The sequence below is a fragment of the Pelobates fuscus genome, chromosome 1 (genome assembly GCF_036172605.1).
Source record: "Pelobates fuscus isolate aPelFus1 chromosome 1, aPelFus1.pri, whole genome shotgun sequence".
Lineage (NCBI taxonomy): Eukaryota > Metazoa > Chordata > Amphibia > Anura > Pelobatidae > Pelobates > Pelobates fuscus.
Genome location: NC_086317.1, coordinates 450,103,873 through 450,124,660, shown reverse-complemented (window position 1 = coordinate 450,124,660; position 20,788 = coordinate 450,103,873). Strand labels below are relative to the sequence as shown.

The window sequence follows — 20,788 nt, the reverse complement described above, 5'->3', positions numbered from 1 at the left end:
AACTATGCAATTTTGCATGGTACTGATATAAATTGCTGAGACGTTGTAGTCCAACTGAACCACCACAATTTGTTGAACCTCACTCTAATTAACACATGTGATTTTTCTATTGTTAAAGAATGTTTTTTATAGCTATTTTAGGGGTCGTTTTTTTTTTGGGTTTTTTTTTTATAGTCTACCTCCAACAAAGGTCTTCAGAAAAGAAATATGTATTTCCAGTCTGCTTATCATGGGTAGCAGCATCGATCTTCTTTAACGATGTCGGGAAGCCAAGAGCCGAAATATCTTGAGGGCTTTCAGCAAGCAAGCTAAATCTTTGAAATGTCCAAAATTTCCTTCCTTAACAAATAAACAAATTGTCAGAAATACATTTCTTGATTTGCTAGATATATATATACAAGTAATAACAGACACAATAGCTACTAATAAAAAAAAAAAGTCAAGATTATGTTTAAAACTAAACTTAGCCCAAAATATTGAAAAAGTTGAATTTGAAGTGAATGTTTATATCTATGGACTTTATGTTATCATTATGAATTATTATTTATATAGCACCAACTTATTCTGCTATGCTTTACAATATTATAAAGGGGAAAATTTAACAATAAAAAATACAATTACAAAATGTTACAGGAACAATAGGTTCATGAGGACCCTGCTTAACCCCTTAAGGACACATGACATGTGTGACATGTCATAATTCCCTTTTATTCCAGAAGTTTGGTCCTTAAGGGGTTAAACAAGCTTACAATCTAGAGGAGGTGGGATATAAAAAATAAAAGGGGCAGGAAGGAGAAGGATAGCATCCAAGCAACAAGGTGGGAAAGTAGCAGAACTGGAAAATGAGAGTGGAGTGTGGCCCTTTAAGAGAAAGCAAGAGACGGGTTTGTGAAATAGAAGTTATTCTGGGAGGCCATAAGCTTTTCTGAAGAGATGGGTTTTAAGGGACTTCTTAAATGTTTGAAGACTCGGGGAGAGAGTGCGATGGGGTAGACAGGCTATTCCAAAGGAACTGAGCCGCCCTCGAGAAGTCCTGCAAGTGCAAGATAGCAGTAGGGGTACGAGTAGCAGACAGGAGAACCCCACCGGCAGAGCAGTGAGACCGAGAAGGAGCGTACCTATGAATTAGTGAAACATTTTTACAGGGGCTGTTTAAAGGTTTATTGTTGTAGGCTTTTGCATGGCTTGTTCAAAGCTTTATAGGTACGTGTTAGTACTTTGAATTGACTCCTATAGGGTACAGAAAGTCAGTGTAACGACTGACAGAGGGGGGAGGTGTGAGAGAAGCGAAGGGAGACAAAAATCAGCCTGGCCGGCATTCATTGCTGATTGTAGCGGGGCAGCACAGCTTCTGGGAAGACCAGCTAGAAGATAATTACAGTAATCAATGCGAGAGATTACTAGAGCCTAAACAACAAACTCCTTAGCAGCATCTTGTGCAACAAAGGGGTGTACACGGACAATGTTTTTAAGGTGGAAACGGCAGGATTTGGCCTTTTGTTCCCTTAGAAGCCCTATACAATTTTAAAAAGTGGTCATTATAATAGGTTTATAATAGATTTATTATACATTTTTATGTTGGACTGTGTAACCTTGTACAGTGTATATATAGATTAGATTGGTTCATTCGGATTCAGCCGACTTGTGGTTTGGCTGAATACTAATGGCATATTTGACCTGATCAGCTGTCCAGCCGAATCCCTTATCTTCAAAGTGCCATACGGACGTGTAAGCGAGCAAACAACTAACGAGATGGCTGAACGTTCGGTATTCAGGGATTTGCCACTGGCATCAAAAAAAGAGATAATTGATGGGAAAAAAAATTATTAATGGCTAGGGTACAGCTATAAATGTTGGGTTTATTCACATATCTAGTAAGAAAAATGAACTAATAGAGGGAATATATTATCTACTTACCAAATATATCTTTATATAAAAATTGATTTTTTAATTTTATTTTCACTGCTCTTCCTCTTTTGTTCAATTTGTTACTATTTCTCACTTGATCTGTGAACCAATTGGTGGGAAAAAAGCACCTATTGGGGTATTGCAAAATAGACACATTTATATCCTGTATATATTTTGCAGCACACTGATTGGCCCATATTCGCACCCTTTTTGGTTTATCTGAATAGTTCCCCCGAATCGTTTTTCATGAACGTTCTGTCAAGCTAAACCAACAAATAAACCAGTGTCGGACGTCCCGATCAAAAATGTAATTTCGGGAAAAATTATTTGGGAAAATCAAGCAATACCTTTGTGGAGAAGTTTAGTATAGATAATATATTTATGTACAAATCTGGGCATTTTGGCAGATTACTTGGCAGAGTTTGAGAATATTCTCATAGTAAGCTACGATTGTTTAATATTGAGAAACAATAATTAACTATTAGAATAATGATTTTAATAATTTTATAATAATGTAAGAGACAAGCACCGGTAGGCAACTTGGCTGGCAAATTAAAATACTTGCCCTGACTTGGGGGAATAAATAAAAGAAACAAAACCAAAAAAAGTAATTTTTTTTGTACAAATAATGCTAATAGAAATATAATAAAATCCTACAACTTTCCCAATGAACACACTGCATGTCAATAAAAACAATGTAATTACCTACTTACCACTGAATACGTGAAGGGTACTATTTCTGGGGGAATTATAAGCAGCATCAATTGAGGTTGGAAGATCTTTCCAAACGGAATTTATTGAGAATGCTTTGGCTGCAGCCACGTTGGGATGATGATACCAAACTAATCTACAAATGAATCATACAAAAAATAGTGATCTTTTTTGTATTTTGCAGAAACTATTTTCCTTAAAACAAATAAAAATAAATAAAAATACTTTTTTTTAGCATATTTTCTTTAAAAAAATCAGAGGCTAAGAAGTCAATGTTACATTTACACTAAGCATGTCAAACTTGCGGCCCGTGAGCAGAATGCGGTCATCAATGAATGTTTTTGCGGCCCAGCCCATAGGTGGCTCTTTAATTAGGCAATTTAGACAGCCGCCTAAGGCCTCGCAGTGACTATGGACTTGCGGCTGCCTAAATCACCTTAAGGAAGACTAACAAGTCGGCCCCCAGTCTATGACCGAGGGCCTGACGCAGAGAGGGGGCCCGGCAGCTTGCCCATAATGCAGCCGGGTGCAAGGCCCTTCCTTCAGTCTGCCCTGAGAGGTAGCCGAGCACAGCCTTCTGCCTGCAGCTCCGCCTGGTGCAGAGCTGCAGACTGAAGTATCTCGCAATCTCCAGCCAATCAGAGCATTGCCGCAGGTTACCACGGCAACACTCTGACTCTGCTGGAGATCGCGATACACTTACCATGTGGTCTGCAGCTCTGCACCCAGCGGAGCTACAGACTGGATAAACAGACCACCGGACCACCAGGAAAAGCTGCCCACTGGATCACCAGGAAATGGATTAGGAAAAAATTATGAAAAGGTATTTCTGACACAACAACCCCCTCCACACTATATCACCCGACCTCTCCACGCTATATCACCCCCCCTCCTTCACACTATATCTGCCCCTCCTCTACACTAAAGCCTTTGAGTTTGACATGCTTGGTTTACACCCAGATCTTGAAAAAAAGTACATGTGTGCAAACATTGACGATACAACACATTGTAACAGTGGTGAATCTTTAATAAAGGCCGTCATTGAATATTTTTTTTTAAAACACGGTGAGCTCTTTCTTGTGTTATATATGTTTAATAAACTATTAATATAGAATGCTAAATTCCATATTGTAATTACATTCCATATTTAAGAGGGTTAACAAAATGGTAACATTTTTAGGAATTGTCTCATTTCCTATAAAACAGCTGACTCCTCCTATTGGTTGCCTTAATCATTCTTCCTCAATTTTACGCTTCGTGTAAAATTTTCCTATATTCCTGCGCTGCCTCTGTGGTATAGTATAAATATATATGAGCACGCTCACTCATCGACTAAAAAGCAACTTCAAAGCTCACAGATTTATTTCTCTGTTATTTATTAGTTTTTAAAAAAAAATCTATTCTAGGCAAAAATAATGGGGCTTAGTTACAGTATATGATCATACATTGCATAAGCCTGCCACAACGTCAATGTACAATATATATATATATATTCATATTTTTTAAAATTATTTTATTTATTTATATATTATGTATTTATTTGTTTATTTTTGCCATAATTTCATTCAGTTTAGCTCAGCATCTTGTTTATATATTTGCGTTGCTCCACTTGTTTATAGTTTCTTATTTTGTGTTTTCACTTCTACAACTAGAAAACATGCTAATAGGTGCCTTTGCATTTCACACCAGCTGCACGTTGTGGACTTACTGATGTGCTCTTCAAAAGCTAGTGGACCAATGGCAAACCAAGTGCTGTGATTCCAGTAAATAACCGAAGGGGAACCACAGATGTAACCATTTAATCCACTGTTGAAATGGACATTGACACATAAACCATTGAGTAAATAGATCTCCTACCCCTAGATGCAAATCCAAATTTTTCCAAAGTTTAAAATAATACCATTACCCTTTCTAAGCATGAACAACAATGTACTAATTTTATAAACCCATTCTGTCACTTACCTGAGATAAGTGCCAACGTCAGTCGGTAGGGAAGACCTATCACGGTTGTGTGATAACCCAACACGCAGTATGTAAACCCACAGAAAACACAAGCACGTATTACCGAACCTTAAAAATGTCGGGTTTAACGTAGGTAGAAAAGTTGTCAAGTAGTAGCCAAAGTCAAGAAAACAGAGATCCCCAGAGCGATACGAGAATAGCCAGGTCAGGATACCAGAAAGGAGAAAGTCAAGATACAAGCCGAGTCAGGGAACCAGAGAACAGAGAAGTCAAAAGCCAACCGGAGTCAAAACACAGAAATACCTAATAGACACAGAGTATATCAAATAGCACTAAAGGGAACACAAGGAACCACAATATGGCAATAGGGCAATGAACAAAGCAAAAGGCGCCCTTTTTATAATGGAGCATCTTTTGCTTTAAGATCACACCCCCAAAATGTTCTAGGCCGGTATTGATGACACGGGACCGCGTCATTGACGTCATAACGTCAGCACGTATGCGTCGCTTCATTAAAAGGGGCATGGCTCCAGCGTCCGGCGTGGGACATGCCGAACCTGCTGTGAGAGGAGCCAGCCTCTGGTACTACACCACGTGGGCAAGATGGAAAAAGGTAAGAGATCGTGACAAGACCTAACTAATACGCATGCGGGGTAATGGCTGCATTCGCATTAGTATTTCCCCCCCAAAGGAAACGTTTATAATACTTTTCTATCAGGTTTTGGGTGATACTGGATGTCCTCGTGCATAAGTTGCTGGAGTTGGAGTTCACCCTCAAAAATAATTATTGCAGAGCATTAAAAAATGCAATATAATTACCTTTGCAGGGTTAGGGGATCTGCGAATATGTACCCAGATCACTTCTATGAGCTGAAGTGGTCTGGGTGCCTATAGTTTCCCTTGTCAATATTGCAGCTGTGAGAAATACATGCAGACTCCAGCTCACAAAATATATTGAAATGTCTCCTTGTAGCTTGCTTTAAAAGCGACCAAGCCCCCGACTTGCAGCTGACATTTAAGCCTGTAAAACTGGCATGGGTGCTGATATTGTTTGTGAGACCAAGGTTCTATGTAGAATTTCTATGTAGAAACATTCTACAGAAACCTGGAAGCCATGAGATATAAGTCACTATAAATGTTTAGATGTAGTGTTTCTTTGACGTTTAGAAATAGTCTCATTTGGTAAAATAATTATCAATGTCTAATAGCATTTCCTCTTCTCGCTCATTATTTTTTAAATAGCTTCAAATAGTGTTGATGCCCAAAAAACACTTTTGGTTAATACCCGTCTTTAAAAACAATGGTGCCTTTGTCCAGATGTGCTATAGCATCGACAGGGTTACAGATTGATGGGATGGTCATCTTCGAGTTTCTTGATCCTGGAAAATAACACAGTGTGTATTACATTTCCACGAACAGATAGATGCTTACCAATTACAGAAAGATGATATAGAGCAATTCTACAGAGGGCAGACGAAGCACAGTCCCATGGCAGTTTGTCAGAGTGCCCATAGCATACTGGGAAGTCCCTTAATTGGTTTCCCATGTGATATCCGGAAATGTTTCTCTGACACATATAAGAAACCACATTTTATTTTGCTTGAAGCCTTGGAATAAACTGCCTGGCTGAATGTTAACTTTTAGCACATAAAGTTAATGGAGTAAATACTACAATTATCTAAATTGCGCATTAACAAGCTGGACGTTATAAATTATTGCCCATCAACCACCACCAGCTAACGACTAGTGCACAGGCCAGCTAGGTCTTGTCGAGACCCCTAAGATGACAGAAGTGTTGGATTATTACATACATATATATATATATATATACATATATATATATATATATATATATGTATATATATATATATATATAGATATATATACAGGGTTCAAATGGATGGTCCGCACTCACGATTATAATAAAATGTAACTTTTATTAATTACATTTAAAAAGATGCCAAAAAATATTTTTTGGCATCTTTTTAAATGTAATTAATAAAAGTTGCATTTTATTATAATCGTGAGTGCGGACCATCCATTTGAACCCTGTATTTTGATGACCACGGCCCAGCACCAGGATCAAATAAGTATATATTTGCAGCCTGCAGTGCAAGGAAATGTTGGAATTTATATATATTTATGGAAGGATGTTGCTCAATATTTCATTTGCCAGTCAATTTGCACTGATCTATAATCCTATCCCTTGGAGATATGCATTAATGGGTTACTCCAATCAGTGATTTGAAGTGGTCATGATGTCTGGAGTCTGTACATGCAACGTTTCGCTATGAAACGTGGTGCGTATAGGGTTTAACTCCTTTGCTGTCAGAGATGTATCTCCACTGTCAGCAGCATTCATTGAGGCATCATTAGCCAGCCCGGAAAAAACATTTTCTGGCTTGCTAGTATCAATTTTGTGTACGGACATATAAATATATAAAATAAATACTAAGGCAAATTACAAACAAAAAAAAAAACTTTAGGGGCTCTAAGTTGTTATATTCAGAGAACATAGAAGAGATGGAATAAGAAAATATGAGAGAAATGCATGTAGACCATTTTAGAGCTAAAAAAAAAGGTATATGAAAGTATACTAAGTATATTAAGAACACGATGATAAGCAATAAATAATATATACTTTATATAATTATTACCATATAGCACTTGTATTCCGCGGATGTCATCATCAGCAAGTGAATAATTCTTTAAACTGATGAACGTGTAGAGAGGGAACATTAACGCTCTGGGGTCACTGGAATGGTCTAAACCGAGAGAATGACCGATCTCGTGAGCAGCTACAGTGAACAAGTTATATGCTAGAAGCAAGAAAATGTACATTAAATTGCTATCTTAACATGGCTGACATGGAAATAGACCTATTAATTGTCCAAGCTTAATAGTTACATTGTTAAATAGGTAGACAAAAGACTCAAGTCAGTCGAGTTCAATCTTTCATATAAGTTTCTGCTGCTGATCCAATAATTCAAGCGGGAAAGTAACATTTCCTGATTTCTTTATGTAAGGTTACCACCAGGCAAGTTTGCAGGAGGAGACGCCATGTTGGTTGGGGAGCAAGAATTTGCATTTAATCAGTGCTTTGAACACAGTAGGGGAGTGTATTACACAATGCCAGTTTAAAATCAATACACAATGCATGACATACAGAAAAGTCACAACACAAGGTTCAATTTTCATTGCTTTTGTGATTGTTTTGTTTCCACTGTGTGTGACTAATCTGTTTGATCTCTCTCTTTTATTATTACAGTCCTGATGTGTCATCAGTCCAAAGGGGCTTACAGCCTAACGTACCTAAATTCTACTGTAAAAACTTTACTCAGTAAGGAAGGTATTCATTACACAGTGAATGGTGGCAAATTGACGGGTGAATTACAAAATTTAGACTATTGAGTTAAAAAAGTTGTGAAGATGTTTTCTAAACGGACTTTAATGGCCTAATTTTACATTTCCCTTCTATCTGTGGAAAATCCCTGAGTTTAACACGGGCTAACATTCAGTTCACTCATTACAAGTTCATAATTAAAACCCCTTTAAATTGAAATTGTCCTGCCAAATATGCAATTGTGTCCTTTTACATGGAATACAACATAATGTAATCACGACATTATGCACATTGATGGATACAAAAGCTATCTCACTATATTATAATAATATTCTTGCTCTCTACTGCTGTGTCATGTACATTTCCATAATTATTAAGGCACTGCAGGAGTAGCTGCACGATTAGTCTTACTGACTCCATTCCATAGCTCTAACTGTGGAATGCCATGTATGTCCATTCTTAGACACCATCTTGGAGGTGGCAGAAGCACTTTCAGGTAAGCAGATATTTTAAGCTATATATATTTCTATTAAATTTCATAAGTATAATGCTTAGCTTAAATTACATCTACAATAAAGTGATAGAACTATGTTCTATCACAATGGTATTTGATTTTGTCTGTAAATATATTATTTTCTTTGCCAATAAAGATAACAAAAACAATAAAGAAATGTAATACAATTTATTAATGAGGCTATTATGAAACATCATTATAAAATATATATGCTAAAATTATAAAAACTCATATTAATGGCACAAAATATACTTATTTTACATATCATATTTTCCTTTTCTACAGAAAAATTATATTTTAGCAGTGTAACATTGTGTCACATAATAAAAAAATTATTACCTTCTGCAGTCATTGTCCACGTTTCATCGTCATCAAAATGGATGTCTCCACCAATGTCTGCTCCAGGAGGAAAAGCATGAGCTAATATACCAGATGGTCCATCAAATGGGAAAAAGTCCTCATGATCTAAATTACAAAATTGATCTTTAGTTTCTAATTATGTCAGTATCTATATAGCAGTATATTCAACATGTTGAGTTTTGTTTGGTGCAGTTTTAAATGGCGGTGCATACTTTAGAGTGCAGCATACAGAATGAAATATAAAAGTACACTTTTTAAAATTGCCTCTATGGATAAATTTGGGTGTACTTTGGGTTAGGGGCAGGGATAGGCAACCTTCGGCACTCCAGATGTTGTGCGCTACATACCCCATAATGCTCTGCTGGCAAAGCATCATGGGAGGTGTAGTCCAAAACATCTAGAGTGCTGAAGGTTGCCTATGCCTGGGTTAGGGGGTTCTTAAGGTTACACATATGATCTACATGGGGTTAGGGGACTATCCACGATTATGTTGAGGAACCCTGAACTCAAGATGTTGAGGAACTTCCATGGCAATCCACAGTGCCTTGCAAGGGATTAAGAGTACACAGTACAGAGTACAGGGGTGTAAGGATGCAATGTTCCAAAGGCTGAATACACTGTACCCCATGTTGTCTACTAATGTTCTCCAATAAATGCAAATCTGTAATGATGCTGCACTCCTATTACCATAGTGCTCTTAAACCATCACTATTATGATCCTCACGATCTTAAACGAACACTATGGGCATCAAAACAACCTTAGCTTAATGAAGCAGTATTAGTGTGCAGATCAAGCCGCTCAGTTCTCTGCCAGTTAGGAGTTAAATCGCTTTTTTTTATTCAGCCCTAGTCACACCTCACTGCATTTGACTTCCCTAGCCTTCCTAAGAACTTCCTGTAAATAGAGAGCTAATATATATATATTTTTTTTTTATTCTTTATTTTTGGCGTGCAGTGGTGATACAGAAGTAAATTAAGACATTGGTTGTGCATATGAACAAAGAGGGGAGACATGTAGATACAACAAGTAATGTCTGGTTAATCTGCACTTTTTTTTAAAGATATATAACAAAATATGTCAACAGAGAAATTCCAAAATGCAGGAGCAAAGGAACAAAGTCTGACTTCACTAACTGACGTGTAGCTTAATACACGAGTTAAGAGAGTATAAGAGGGTAGTAAGGGCAGAGTGCCCAAGAAAAAACATAGTTCTGCTTAACTAACACATGAGAGGTTAGAGTTTCGCCCTGGGGACCCCAGACTTATGCAAGAGGTGAGAGATGCCCATAAGGAATAAAAAGTAATATAAAAAAAAACAATAAGATTAAAGTAGATTATGTATATGAAAGGAACTTAGTTGGGGCATGATGAACAGTAGCAGCAAGAGTCACGCATTAGCCGACTCTTTGCAGGCTTACTGGACAGTCCCACTTTGGTCTGCCCTCCGGTGTGCTCTGTTATGGACAAAATACTTGAAAGGTTAAAATGTCTTTATTTTACTATTATACATTCCCTAAAAGAATATCCTTGTAAGAGGGTCATCATTTCTTATACGTGTGCTCAGTAACTATTTCCTCTGTAAATTCCTCCCATCCGGCTACCCTCCCCCCTTCCCATCAAGCAAGCCTCGTGTAACAAATTCCTGTGTTAAAAGAACAGCTTCCTTTACTAACTCCTCCCCCACTTCCTTTGTGCAAATTAACAGCTATGTGCCACGTGTAACAAAATGGAGAATCGCTGTTAAAGTAACTGTTTCCCTTTCAGCCCCTTTGTGTTCAGTAACTACTCACTCCCCCTCCCTTCGTGTAACCAAGACTGAGCTAGAATTTGGGTGGGAGAACTCTGTAATGATGACATTACATCCTGTAGGGTGGGTTTAGACAAGACCCCTTAACCAATTGTTGAATGTATACTGTATGTTAACTGTGACTCTGTACGTGACGTATTTCTGCTTTAAAAGGGAATTGCACCCCCTGCAATAAAGGCGACTCTGGAGTTCTTCATAAACCTGCCATGTGTCCGGTGTGATTTACTTCCAGAAGACATGTGCACAATCAATTTAGAAAGGAGTAGATAGACAATTAATCAAAGTTTGCTTTGATCTAAATCAGCTCCACAGCTCCAGTGTCAGCCGCAGTCTGACATCGAGGCAATAAATGCTTAGTGGTGGTGTTGGTGCCTCCTGGTGTGTGCCGACCTTCTGGGTGTCTGCCCAAGCAGGACTGTGAGAGCCACGGTCTCCTGGCGTGCGATGCACTGCAGCCACTTGTCCAGGCTGCCTCAGCTGTTGCCGGCTTTTGCATGTACGCTTTTAAATCGGAGCCTACTGTGGATTCTGAGGGGGGTGTTCACTCCTCACCCGTCTAACAATGTTGCGGTTGTCTGTCCAGCGTGTCCAGGAATGCCGTGATGAGCCACTCGAGCTGGCAGGTCAGCTCTCTGCTGCTGTCTGCTGGACATGAGGTATCCACCATTTTAGAGAGATGGCTTCTATTCAGTGCAGGGTTACAGAAGCAATTATAAGGTACAGGAGAGCCTCAAAAGCGAGGAACAGGATCACCCCCACCGATCCAGAGGGGGGGGGGGGGGGAACGAGACCAGGACCACATCTTGGGTTCAGCTTACAGCAGTCGGCTGTCCACCCCACTCACCACCTGACTAGGCCTATAGCAGGGTCCGATCATCTTTGGTGGCCCAGCCCCACCCTCAGAGAGCTAATATTTAAACGTTCCTTATTGCAGTCTAATTAATGTATAATGTCTTATCTCCTACCTTGTCAATGGCCTGTTAGAGACTGCAGATGCCTCCTGTGTGAGATTAACATTCAATATACAGAGCAGGAGATAAAAACTTGCAAAGTATGTTCATGCAGGCTGCGTTTGTTTCTGCCTAGGCTGGCTAGGGCAGCATAGACAGAAACAAACGTGATTTCACTCCTAAATGGAAGAGAATTGAACAGTGAGACTGCAGAGGCATGATCTATACACCAAAACTGCTTCATTAAGCTAAAGTTGTTTTGATGCCTATTGTATCCCTTTAAGTCAATATTTTTAAAGTGATTTAATTATGCTGAATAAATCCCAATTACCAGTTATCACTATTACCTTGTGCTCCAAATGATATCACTATGTCAGCAGGTCCACTGTGAAGCTGAATGAATTCAAGTGGGGTCACCTCGCTCCAAACCCTCAGTGCGTTCCATATGGCCCAATCGACTTGTACAGCTGGAAGGTCAGGTGTGTAGTGAACAATTCTATAAAATGAAGAAGTGACTATTAATGAGACAACAAAGCAGCAAATGCAAGCACATGAATGATGATGTGATTCGTTGTATTATTACTTTTTTTTCCTCAAGCATAACTAGCAAACACATTTATTAAACGCTAAATTGTAAGAGCATTATTTAGGGTAAAATATACAATCTGTGACTAAAGCAAAATAGGACACGGTTTCCAGATGAGCTATTTTTAGAACATCTCCTTTCTGTCTTTGGTGATCACCAGAAGGTGTTGGGGTAGGGTCTTCTTAAAATAGGATCAACTCAGCATCAACTCAGTATCAGGCAGGTAGTGTGCGTATACACTTACAGTATATATTCTGCAAGTGAAGACTGGCCTAAACATCATTAGCAGGCAGTGCGTCCTAACTTTCTACAGGTACTTGAATGACTTAAAGGAACACTCTAGGCACTATAACCATTTCATCTCATAGAATTGTTTACATATATCCTTCCATTCCGTTTTATTCCATTTTCAAGCAGCGGAACATGGAATAAACCCCTACCGCTAGAGGAATAGCTAAGGCTCAGATTAGGCTTTTTCTTAACCATATCAATTTATTAATTCAGCAATGGATGACTGTAATAGGTTGAAAGCAGTCGGCTGACACTCTCCAATCAGCCAATCAAAACTGCCCATTGCTGCTCAAGCTAATGTTTCCTCATTAGCCTGAGCACCACAGAGGAGAAGGGCTGCCAGTGATTCTTATTTAGTGTTAAAGCATTCAAAAACAGTTTAGCACTGAATGGATGGATGGAGCCAGGAGACTCCAGACAATATAACCTCTTCAATTAGATGATACCGTTACAGAGCCTTCAATTGAGAAATAATAATTAATCAATGATTGCCCATATGCAGTCAATTGGAAGAAAAAAAGCACATACAACCTAAACTAAAGAAAATATGATAGAATTACATTGTTTATTTTCAAGACATCTTCCTTGCACAATAAATAATACTAAAAGTTCTAGTGATTATGATGTCCCTTTAAATATCTGTACAACATTAATAATTCTAAGTAGGTCAGTGGTGCAATACCTGTATGTTATTATGTTTGAAGACCATTTCAAATTCCTGTGGATTATTTTGTATTCTGACATATCAGGTACCCCACATCGCGGATGCCTCATCAACCTCAAGGTATCATTGTCAAGTCTTCCAGTTACCGCCAATCTGAAGAAATACTGCAAAGCCTCAAGGGGATTTTCCACTGCACTTCTCTTGCCACTGACAGATTTGGGAGGGAGTTTGTACAAGTTCTTCAGATACACCTACATGCATTGAAACAAAATCAATATATATACACCTTCACCAAACTTTTAAATTTAATTGAGAAACAGCAGCTGAAAAATCTGTTACACTGAGAAAATGAAAACACATGGAAGTCCTATTTGCTATAGATTAAGTCGCGCAGGGTTGACTTTTAAAACTCAGCCAATGATATATGCAAATATTTTTCCCAGCTCATGATTTGGCCTTAGTCGTTTGCCAACAAATCTCATATGCTTTTTATCGGAATACCAAAAGATTGTTTTTAGATTGATTTCATTATAATTTTAATTTTAATTGGGCAATATATGAACAAGAAATCGGCCCAACCTAGACAGGAATTGTTATTGAACAAACAATCAATGAATTATGAAAGAAAGTTTAATTACTTTTATGGACTTGATGAAGCTTGGACAGGCAGGATAACTAAAAGGGGCCTTTAGGCAGCTGCCTCGTGCCCAGGAGTTAGGCAGGAGCTCCAAAACCATGAATGTGTTTGTCCCCATTCACCATTCTATGTAAAGAATGAAGGGAGCAACTCAAACAGATAACATTACATAGGCTCTGTGAGTAGTTAATCCTTCTCGAAGTTTGGGCCGATTGTTCTGTTTGTCAAGATGTCTGGTGGGGAGGCCTATGCAGAAGATACATAAGCGCGTTAAGATGATTGAGAAAACTTGGGGTCAACCAGGCTGGGACCTCCAACATCGAGGAGATAAAAAAAGTCCTTGTGAGAAGATAAATGAGTGGTAGAAGATTTCCTCTGGATATCAGACTCTGTCCCAAAGAGGCAATATACAAACCTATTTGTGCGACTTCTTCCCATATGAGGCAGAAGATGTTGTATGCCAAATTACCATACATAAATCATCCTTGGTGGAGAGAGTGGGGTTGACATTACCACAATCTGAAGGAACTGGAGTTTCTGTCAGTGGGGATGTCAATGGTGGCATCCTGCGACGGTTCATTGCCATATTGGAATTCTAGACCCGAGAAGAGCTGACATATAGTTCTAGATTGACAATATGTGATCTTGCCAAATGTTCCCATAGCATTTGCAATCTCTACTCATTGTGGCAGTGAGTATGTCGATTATAGTAGATTAAGAGTTGAAGCAACAATGGTCATTGGTGGCTACACACGCTCCCCTTGCCTGTTTCTATTATGTAATGCAATCTTAATATCTCTTTTTTTTGCAATATGACTTTTTAAGTTTTTATATTTATTATTTTGTTTTATATTGTACTCGGTGCAGCCTACAATTAGAAGAGAACTGTCACTTCTCTGAAATTTACACAATAGAATAAAATGTTGAAAAATCACCTTGACCTATTTTCTCATGAAATGTTCCATCTTCTTTTAACTTTACATTAAACTTTTAGCAAATAACATTATAATCCAGTTCAGATACGATACAACCAATGGCAAAAATGGCAAATAATGAGGAAAAATAGAGATATTGTTTAACTTCTCCTCTGCTTTGTATGTTTTATCTATGCTGATTGGCAGATGCAAATGACAGAACTAATAACAATGATTGACAGGGAGTTCCAATGAAGGCACCCAATTGACGGATGACGAGATGTGAATTGATACATTTTATTTTATTTTTCACACCTAATAAATACATATCTGTCAAATAAAGAGATAGGTAAACATTATATAAAAAATTATGAGGACTGACAGTTCATGTTTAATGCCAGCATATCTAGTAAACAACTGCCACTTTAAACAGAACAAAATATAATTATTACATAATGTTTAGTTTAGCTAAATATGTGTAATATAAAGATAGGTTTTGTTAAAAATTGTACCAACCTTTGAAAACTGTACATCAGAATCCGAAGTTATCCCTGGAACAGAAGTTAACTTGGACGGAACTGGGAAGCAGTCTGCAAGAATCCAGAACAAAACTCCGAAGATAACATGTAACACATTCATGTTTGTAATGAAATCGATCAATGCCATCCAACACTTTAACACTTGTATTTATATAAAATGTATTTCCTATCAAACTAAAATACTTGTGATGCAAGAGTTCAGAATGATTTGGTTGAAATATATTACAAGAATTACAAAATCATTTGGAAATTAAACCAATTAACTAATAATTAGATAAGAAAACCTGACACATACACTAGTATTGAATTGTTTATATTTTCTGTGAGATAAACGTGATGAGTTGCTAGATGTCCATATAATATCACCAGCTTCATTGTGCAAAATCAGCATAAATAGACATGAAACTTTTTCTATGTGTGGGACTCAATCAACCTCAACAACTTGATGGTTTGCCAAGAAATCCACAGAAATGATCTGCCGAATAACTAGTTTCCATTCTCTTTTGAGTATCTAGAAAATAGAAAATTGTTGTTTTTTGCAGTGAAAGAGAAACTATTGCATTTATCACATTAATTTTGCATTATATATATTCACAATGCTTTTACAACAGATTATTTAAATACACATCAGCTTATTTAGCACTAGCACTATATGGTTTTTCTCCCATGTTGGAATTGGTGTAGGACCCACCAATATCGGAGTCCTGTGAAGTAGTGGTGGACTTAACACAATATGGCCATATGGTGGAACTGAATCCCCAAACAGGTGGTCCTCACTTTGCAACCTACCTGTTTTGTGACGGCTCACACTTACGACTAGCTCTCTAGCGTGGGGATTCAAGGGATTCCCCACGTTAGAGAGCTGGTCTATGTTCGGGGAATCCCTCTAATTTATGTTCAGGGAAATTTTCCCGAACATAGAAAAACGCACAAGAGCAGGGAATCCATCCAATCTATGTTCGGTGAACGTTCCCCGAACATAGTTTTGAGGGATTCCCTGCTCTGCTGCGCTTGTATATGTTCAGGTACATTTCCCCGCACATAGACCTGCACTGGTACGCATGCGCCTCACTTACTGACCAATTGGTTTTACGACTGTGTCGTAAGAATAGAACCTGGTCGGTAAGTAAGGAGCATCTGTATTGGTTTGCTGAGATGATTTTAAGTAGCCTTATAAAATTGAGAAATGTATTTTATGTGTGCTCTGTTCCTTAATCTGTATTATGTATACATTTTGGTCATGACAGCAGCACCATTCCTGCAAGATGCACGTTCTGGGTGTGTCCCCAATTCCCTTTTGTCTTTAATATGTAAGTTTGGAATCCAGGCCAGATTTCTTTTGGGTTGAGCCCCCTGCCCAGCTCCAGAGGCCTTTTTGAAAGTGACCACAGGTATATGTTTAAGGAGGTTCCGGATAATAATTTCACTTTAATTATAATTCATTGAGCAGATATATAATTTGTATTGTGATTATATACATCAAAGCACTATCACTTTAATTGTTTAGTTTTGACACTGCATTTTTTTTTAATTGAGCTTATTACATTAATTTTGCATTATTTATAATCACAATGCTCTTACAACAGATTATTTAAATACACTTAATATTATTAAGAACTATTTATTTTTTTCCCAGAGTAAGTAGTCAAACCGTTTAAGAACAGTTTGACAACTTACATGGGGTCTGCTGGGATATAGGGAGTAGGAGCAGTGGTATGTGTTAGGGGTGAAGTGTGTGTGAAAGGTGCAGTGTGTGTGTGTGTGAGTGGTGAAGTGTGTGTGCGAGTGCATGTCAAGGTTGCAGTGTGTGTTAGGGGGCAGTGTATGTGTGTGTGTGTGTGTGTGTGTGTGAGAGAGAGAGCGGTGCAGTGTGTATGTGAGGGTGGCAGTGTGTGTGAGAGTGGCAGTGTGTGTGTGTTTGGGGCAGTATGTGTATGGGGGCAGTGTTTGTGGAGCAGTGTGTGTATGGGGGCAGTGTTTGTGGGGCAGTGCGTGTAGTGTGTGTGTGGGGCAGTGTGTGTAGAGTGTGTATGGGGGCAGTGTTTGTGGGGCAGTGTGTGTAGTGTGTGTATGGGGGCAGTGTTGTGTCGCAGTGTGTGTATGGGGGCAGTGTTTGAAGGGCAGTGTGTGTAGTGCGTGTATGGGGCAGTGTGTGTTTGGGGGCAGTGTTTGTGGGGCAGTGTGTGTGTGTGTGGGGCAGTGTGTGTAGTGTGTGTATGTATGGGGCAGTGTTTGTGTGGCAGTGTGTGTATGGGGGCAGTGTTTGTGGGGCAGTGTGTGTAGTGTGTGAATGGGGGCAGTGTTTGTGGGGCAGTGTGTGTAGTGTGTGTAGTGTGTGTGTATGGGGGCAGTGTTTGTGGGGCGGTGTGTGTAGTGCGTGCATGGGGCAGTGTTTGTGGGGCAGTGTGTGCATGGGGCAGTGTTTGTGGGGTAGTGTTTGTGGGGCAGTGTGTGTAGTGTGTACGGGGAGCAGTGTTTGTATGGTGGGGAAGGAGGGTAGGGAGGCTTTTTTAAATTTATTTAATTAAAATAAATATATACTTTATGTCCCCCCTCCCTTCTTACCTTTACTGGGAGGAGGGGGGACATTTCTTAGTCCCTGGTGGTCCGGTGGGGAATCCCTGGTGGTTCCAGTGGTTCCAGTGAACTCTAGCCCGCGCTCCAGTGCTAGAGTTTACTCTCGCAAGATTTGGAGTGTTGCCGTGGTAACCGCTCCATGCTTGCAAGAGTAGGACCCGGAGGAGCTGCAGGTAAGAGCCCCCGGGTCCTCTCTCCCTCCCCCCGCCGGCTGCCAGCACAGTGCCTGCGGACCAGGGAGGGAGATCACTGCTCTCCCTCCCCGGTCCGCAGGCACATTGCAGGACAATTGCCACTTGGACAATGCCAGCCCTGCATTAGCCAGCAGGGGAGAATCTCGGGGGGGGAGGGGGGCAATTGCCCCGTTGTCCCTCCCTGGATCCGCCACTGGTGGAACTGAATCCTCATATTTAATTGCTGAGATAGATCATTTTAAGTAGCCTTACAGAACTCAGAAATATATTTTTATGTGTAAGCAGTTCCTTAATCTGTATATAATATCACCAGCTTCATTGTGCAAAATCAACATAAATAAACATTAAACTCTTTCCCTGTGTGGCATTCAATCCAACATCAACAACTTGAAGGTTTGCCAAGAAATCAACAGAAATGATCTGCAGAATAACTAGTTTCCATTCTCTTTTAAGTATCTAGAAAATAATAGAAAATTATTGTTTTTTTGCAGTATGCTAATCAACTACGGGGAGTATTTCTTTTTTGGTTTGTTAAGTACGACCAAGTACAATCATCAAAAGAAGCTAAAATTACAGTAACTACAGTAATTTGCTTTAGGAGAAGCTGTGGTTAGAAGAAAAATGTAAACTTTAAGATACATGACATTTTATTCCCTGCTAGCTAGCCTCTATGCTTCGGGTTGAAACATGCAGGCTACTGAATTAATTTCTGTTTTTTATATTTTCATTATTACTATTATTATTTTATATATCACAAAAATAGTCTGCAGCACTGCTAAATTGTTGCATCAGACATACAAGCAGCTGTAACAAGACAGCTTGCAAAAGGCAGTGAAGGTCCTAATGTGACAGCAATCAGATGAATTTGGATTCAAGGTTGGGGAGGACTATTTTCAAAAACAGACAGGTATTCTCAAAATAGCAGAGATCCCGTTCGAAGGCTAGGTTTTTACTATAGACAAATAGGGTACAAGATCATTCACCAAGTCACAAACATGGTCCGACATACCAATGATCTGACAGTCAGATCCCAGATTTCAGTTCCTTAAAAGCTAAGGTAACAGGGACCCCCTCTCCCAGGCTTACTACCGAGCGCCACATTGTTCAGGTGCTGGCCAGGAAAATAACCCACAAGTGGTGACAGTACTGAAAAATAAAATAGAAAGAAGGAAATAGACAAAGGTGGAGGGGATTGATCCTCCTACTAGGATGCCAAGATTGAGAGGACGAGGGCAAGCAGTAACGACCCTTAAATAATTTAGAAATTCACATAATTTACAGTTCTGAGCACTAGTTATGTAACTCATAGGTATATTCTTTGTGGGTATGTGAGGCAGTTATAGGTCACGCCACGAATAGAGAGGAATAGGCATTGTTTATGACAGTACAAATGTGCCATGTATTATTGCCAAAATAATCTGTGTCAAGACAGAACGACAAACAAGCAGACAAATAGACAAAATTGGGGTTAGGGGTTAAGTTTCTTTGTTGGGGCAGCACTGAGAAGTGTTAAATTACAGGTAAACAGCTGATCCTCATTATTTCCTCAGCTCTTCTCCCTGTATATCATTATCAGGAGATGGTCTGAGTTAAAATGACTGCATTCTGTCATACAGACAGGAAGACATTATGTTGAGAGTTGTTACTTAATGTTATCCTTACAATGCTTATTTAGCCTTTTTACAGTTTCATACTTCTTGCTGTCTCACAGTCGTTGTACATAAACCACTGAATTGTTTCAGCAGAAAAAGAATGACCACAGCATCCTTTGGGTGGGAATGACCAGAAATGAACCTTTTAATCCATGTTTGGTTTACTGATCTGACCCTTCTAAGACAGGAAGCCATAAGACACAAGGCTAACAAGCTTTTTTATACTATTATAATTTATATTATGTCTGTTTTTTTGTGTGTATATTTATATCATTTAAAAATAATATTACAAATAGTATTTTTGTATTCCCAGAATATCTGGTGTATTATTACTATAAATTTATATCATACTGTTATTAGTAATAATAAACTAGTTTTATGTTATCATTTGTGAAACAAAATTATGTATGGTTTACCCAGGTGTGTCTAACATGAGCACTTGAAGCAATATATATATATATATATATATATATATATATATATATATATATATATATATATATATATAGGTGTCACAATTACACGCACTGTCCAAACTTTGGTTTTCTTTTTTGCTACTCACATCAAAAAGAATGAAACAATGAGTTTATTTTAAGAATGGTTTTTTTGCTGCTGCGGTTCAGATTTAGAAGATTGATTTCACCTTTTTTTTTTTTTTGCACACTTTGTTTCTTTTATTAATTCATTAAGATCCTACATTTTTGCATGGATCTAACTCCATTTATGTAAAAGACAAAAATAAGCGCTCTCTTTCTGTAAGTGAGCTGCAATTCACCAACAAGGTGTTCCCCCAACCTTGTGAAAAACAAGACAGATATTACAAAATAAAAAGGTGAACAGCGCTAACAATAAAGAAGGTACATACGTAATAAGGAATACTGGCCAGTAATGTAGCTTAAAAGAAAAAACAAAATACAATAATAGTGCAGTATGTCATAACAATAAAGTGAACAATAAACGAATGTTTAATCCACACTCACACTTTAAAGAGCTATCTAAGCTCGATTGCAAGGGCCTGGACCGGTTCATTGGTTCATTTTTTATAATTTTTTTTTTCTCTCATTTCCACTCCTCCTATATCCACTGTCCCCCATCACACTTTTTAGCTTATCTATATGTACATTCATTGCACGTTTTGCACTGCACTTTTTCAACAAGCGTTTGGTACTGATAATATTA

At 38.5% G+C, this 20,788-nt stretch overlaps 1 protein-coding gene across 1 annotated transcript; it reads right to left on the bottom strand.

Annotated features, from left to right (window-relative positions):
• Positions 1-175: 175 nt before the first annotated feature.
• Positions 176-15,286, bottom strand: LOC134584438 (collagenase 3-like). The gene is made up of 9 exons (XM_063440530.1): positions 15,164-15,286; positions 13,115-13,347; positions 11,903-12,051; positions 8,778-8,903; positions 7,239-7,400; positions 5,861-5,960; positions 4,328-4,425; positions 2,622-2,750; positions 176-339 (listed from the first exon to the last, which is right to left on the bottom strand). Exons 1-9 carry the CDS (start codon positions 15,284-15,286, stop codon positions 176-178), a joined length of 1,284 nt encoding a protein of 427 aa, XP_063296600.1.
• Positions 15,287-20,788: the final 5,502 nt, after the last annotated feature.

Bases quoted from the DNA above. Each gene is read 5' to 3' on its own strand.
- LOC134584438 (XM_063440530.1), bottom strand. From the start codon at position 15,286: ATGAATGTGTTACATGTTATCTTCGGAGTTTTGTTCTGGATTCTTGCA. The intron at 7,401-8,777 runs GTAATAATTTTT...TCTTGCTTCTAG, and splicing joins GTGGACAATGACTGCAGAAG to CATATAACTTGTTCACTGTA. The intron at 4,426-5,860 runs ACCAAAAGTGTT...CCATTTCAACAG, and splicing joins GTTTTTAAAGACGGGTATTA to TGGATTAAATGGTTACATCT.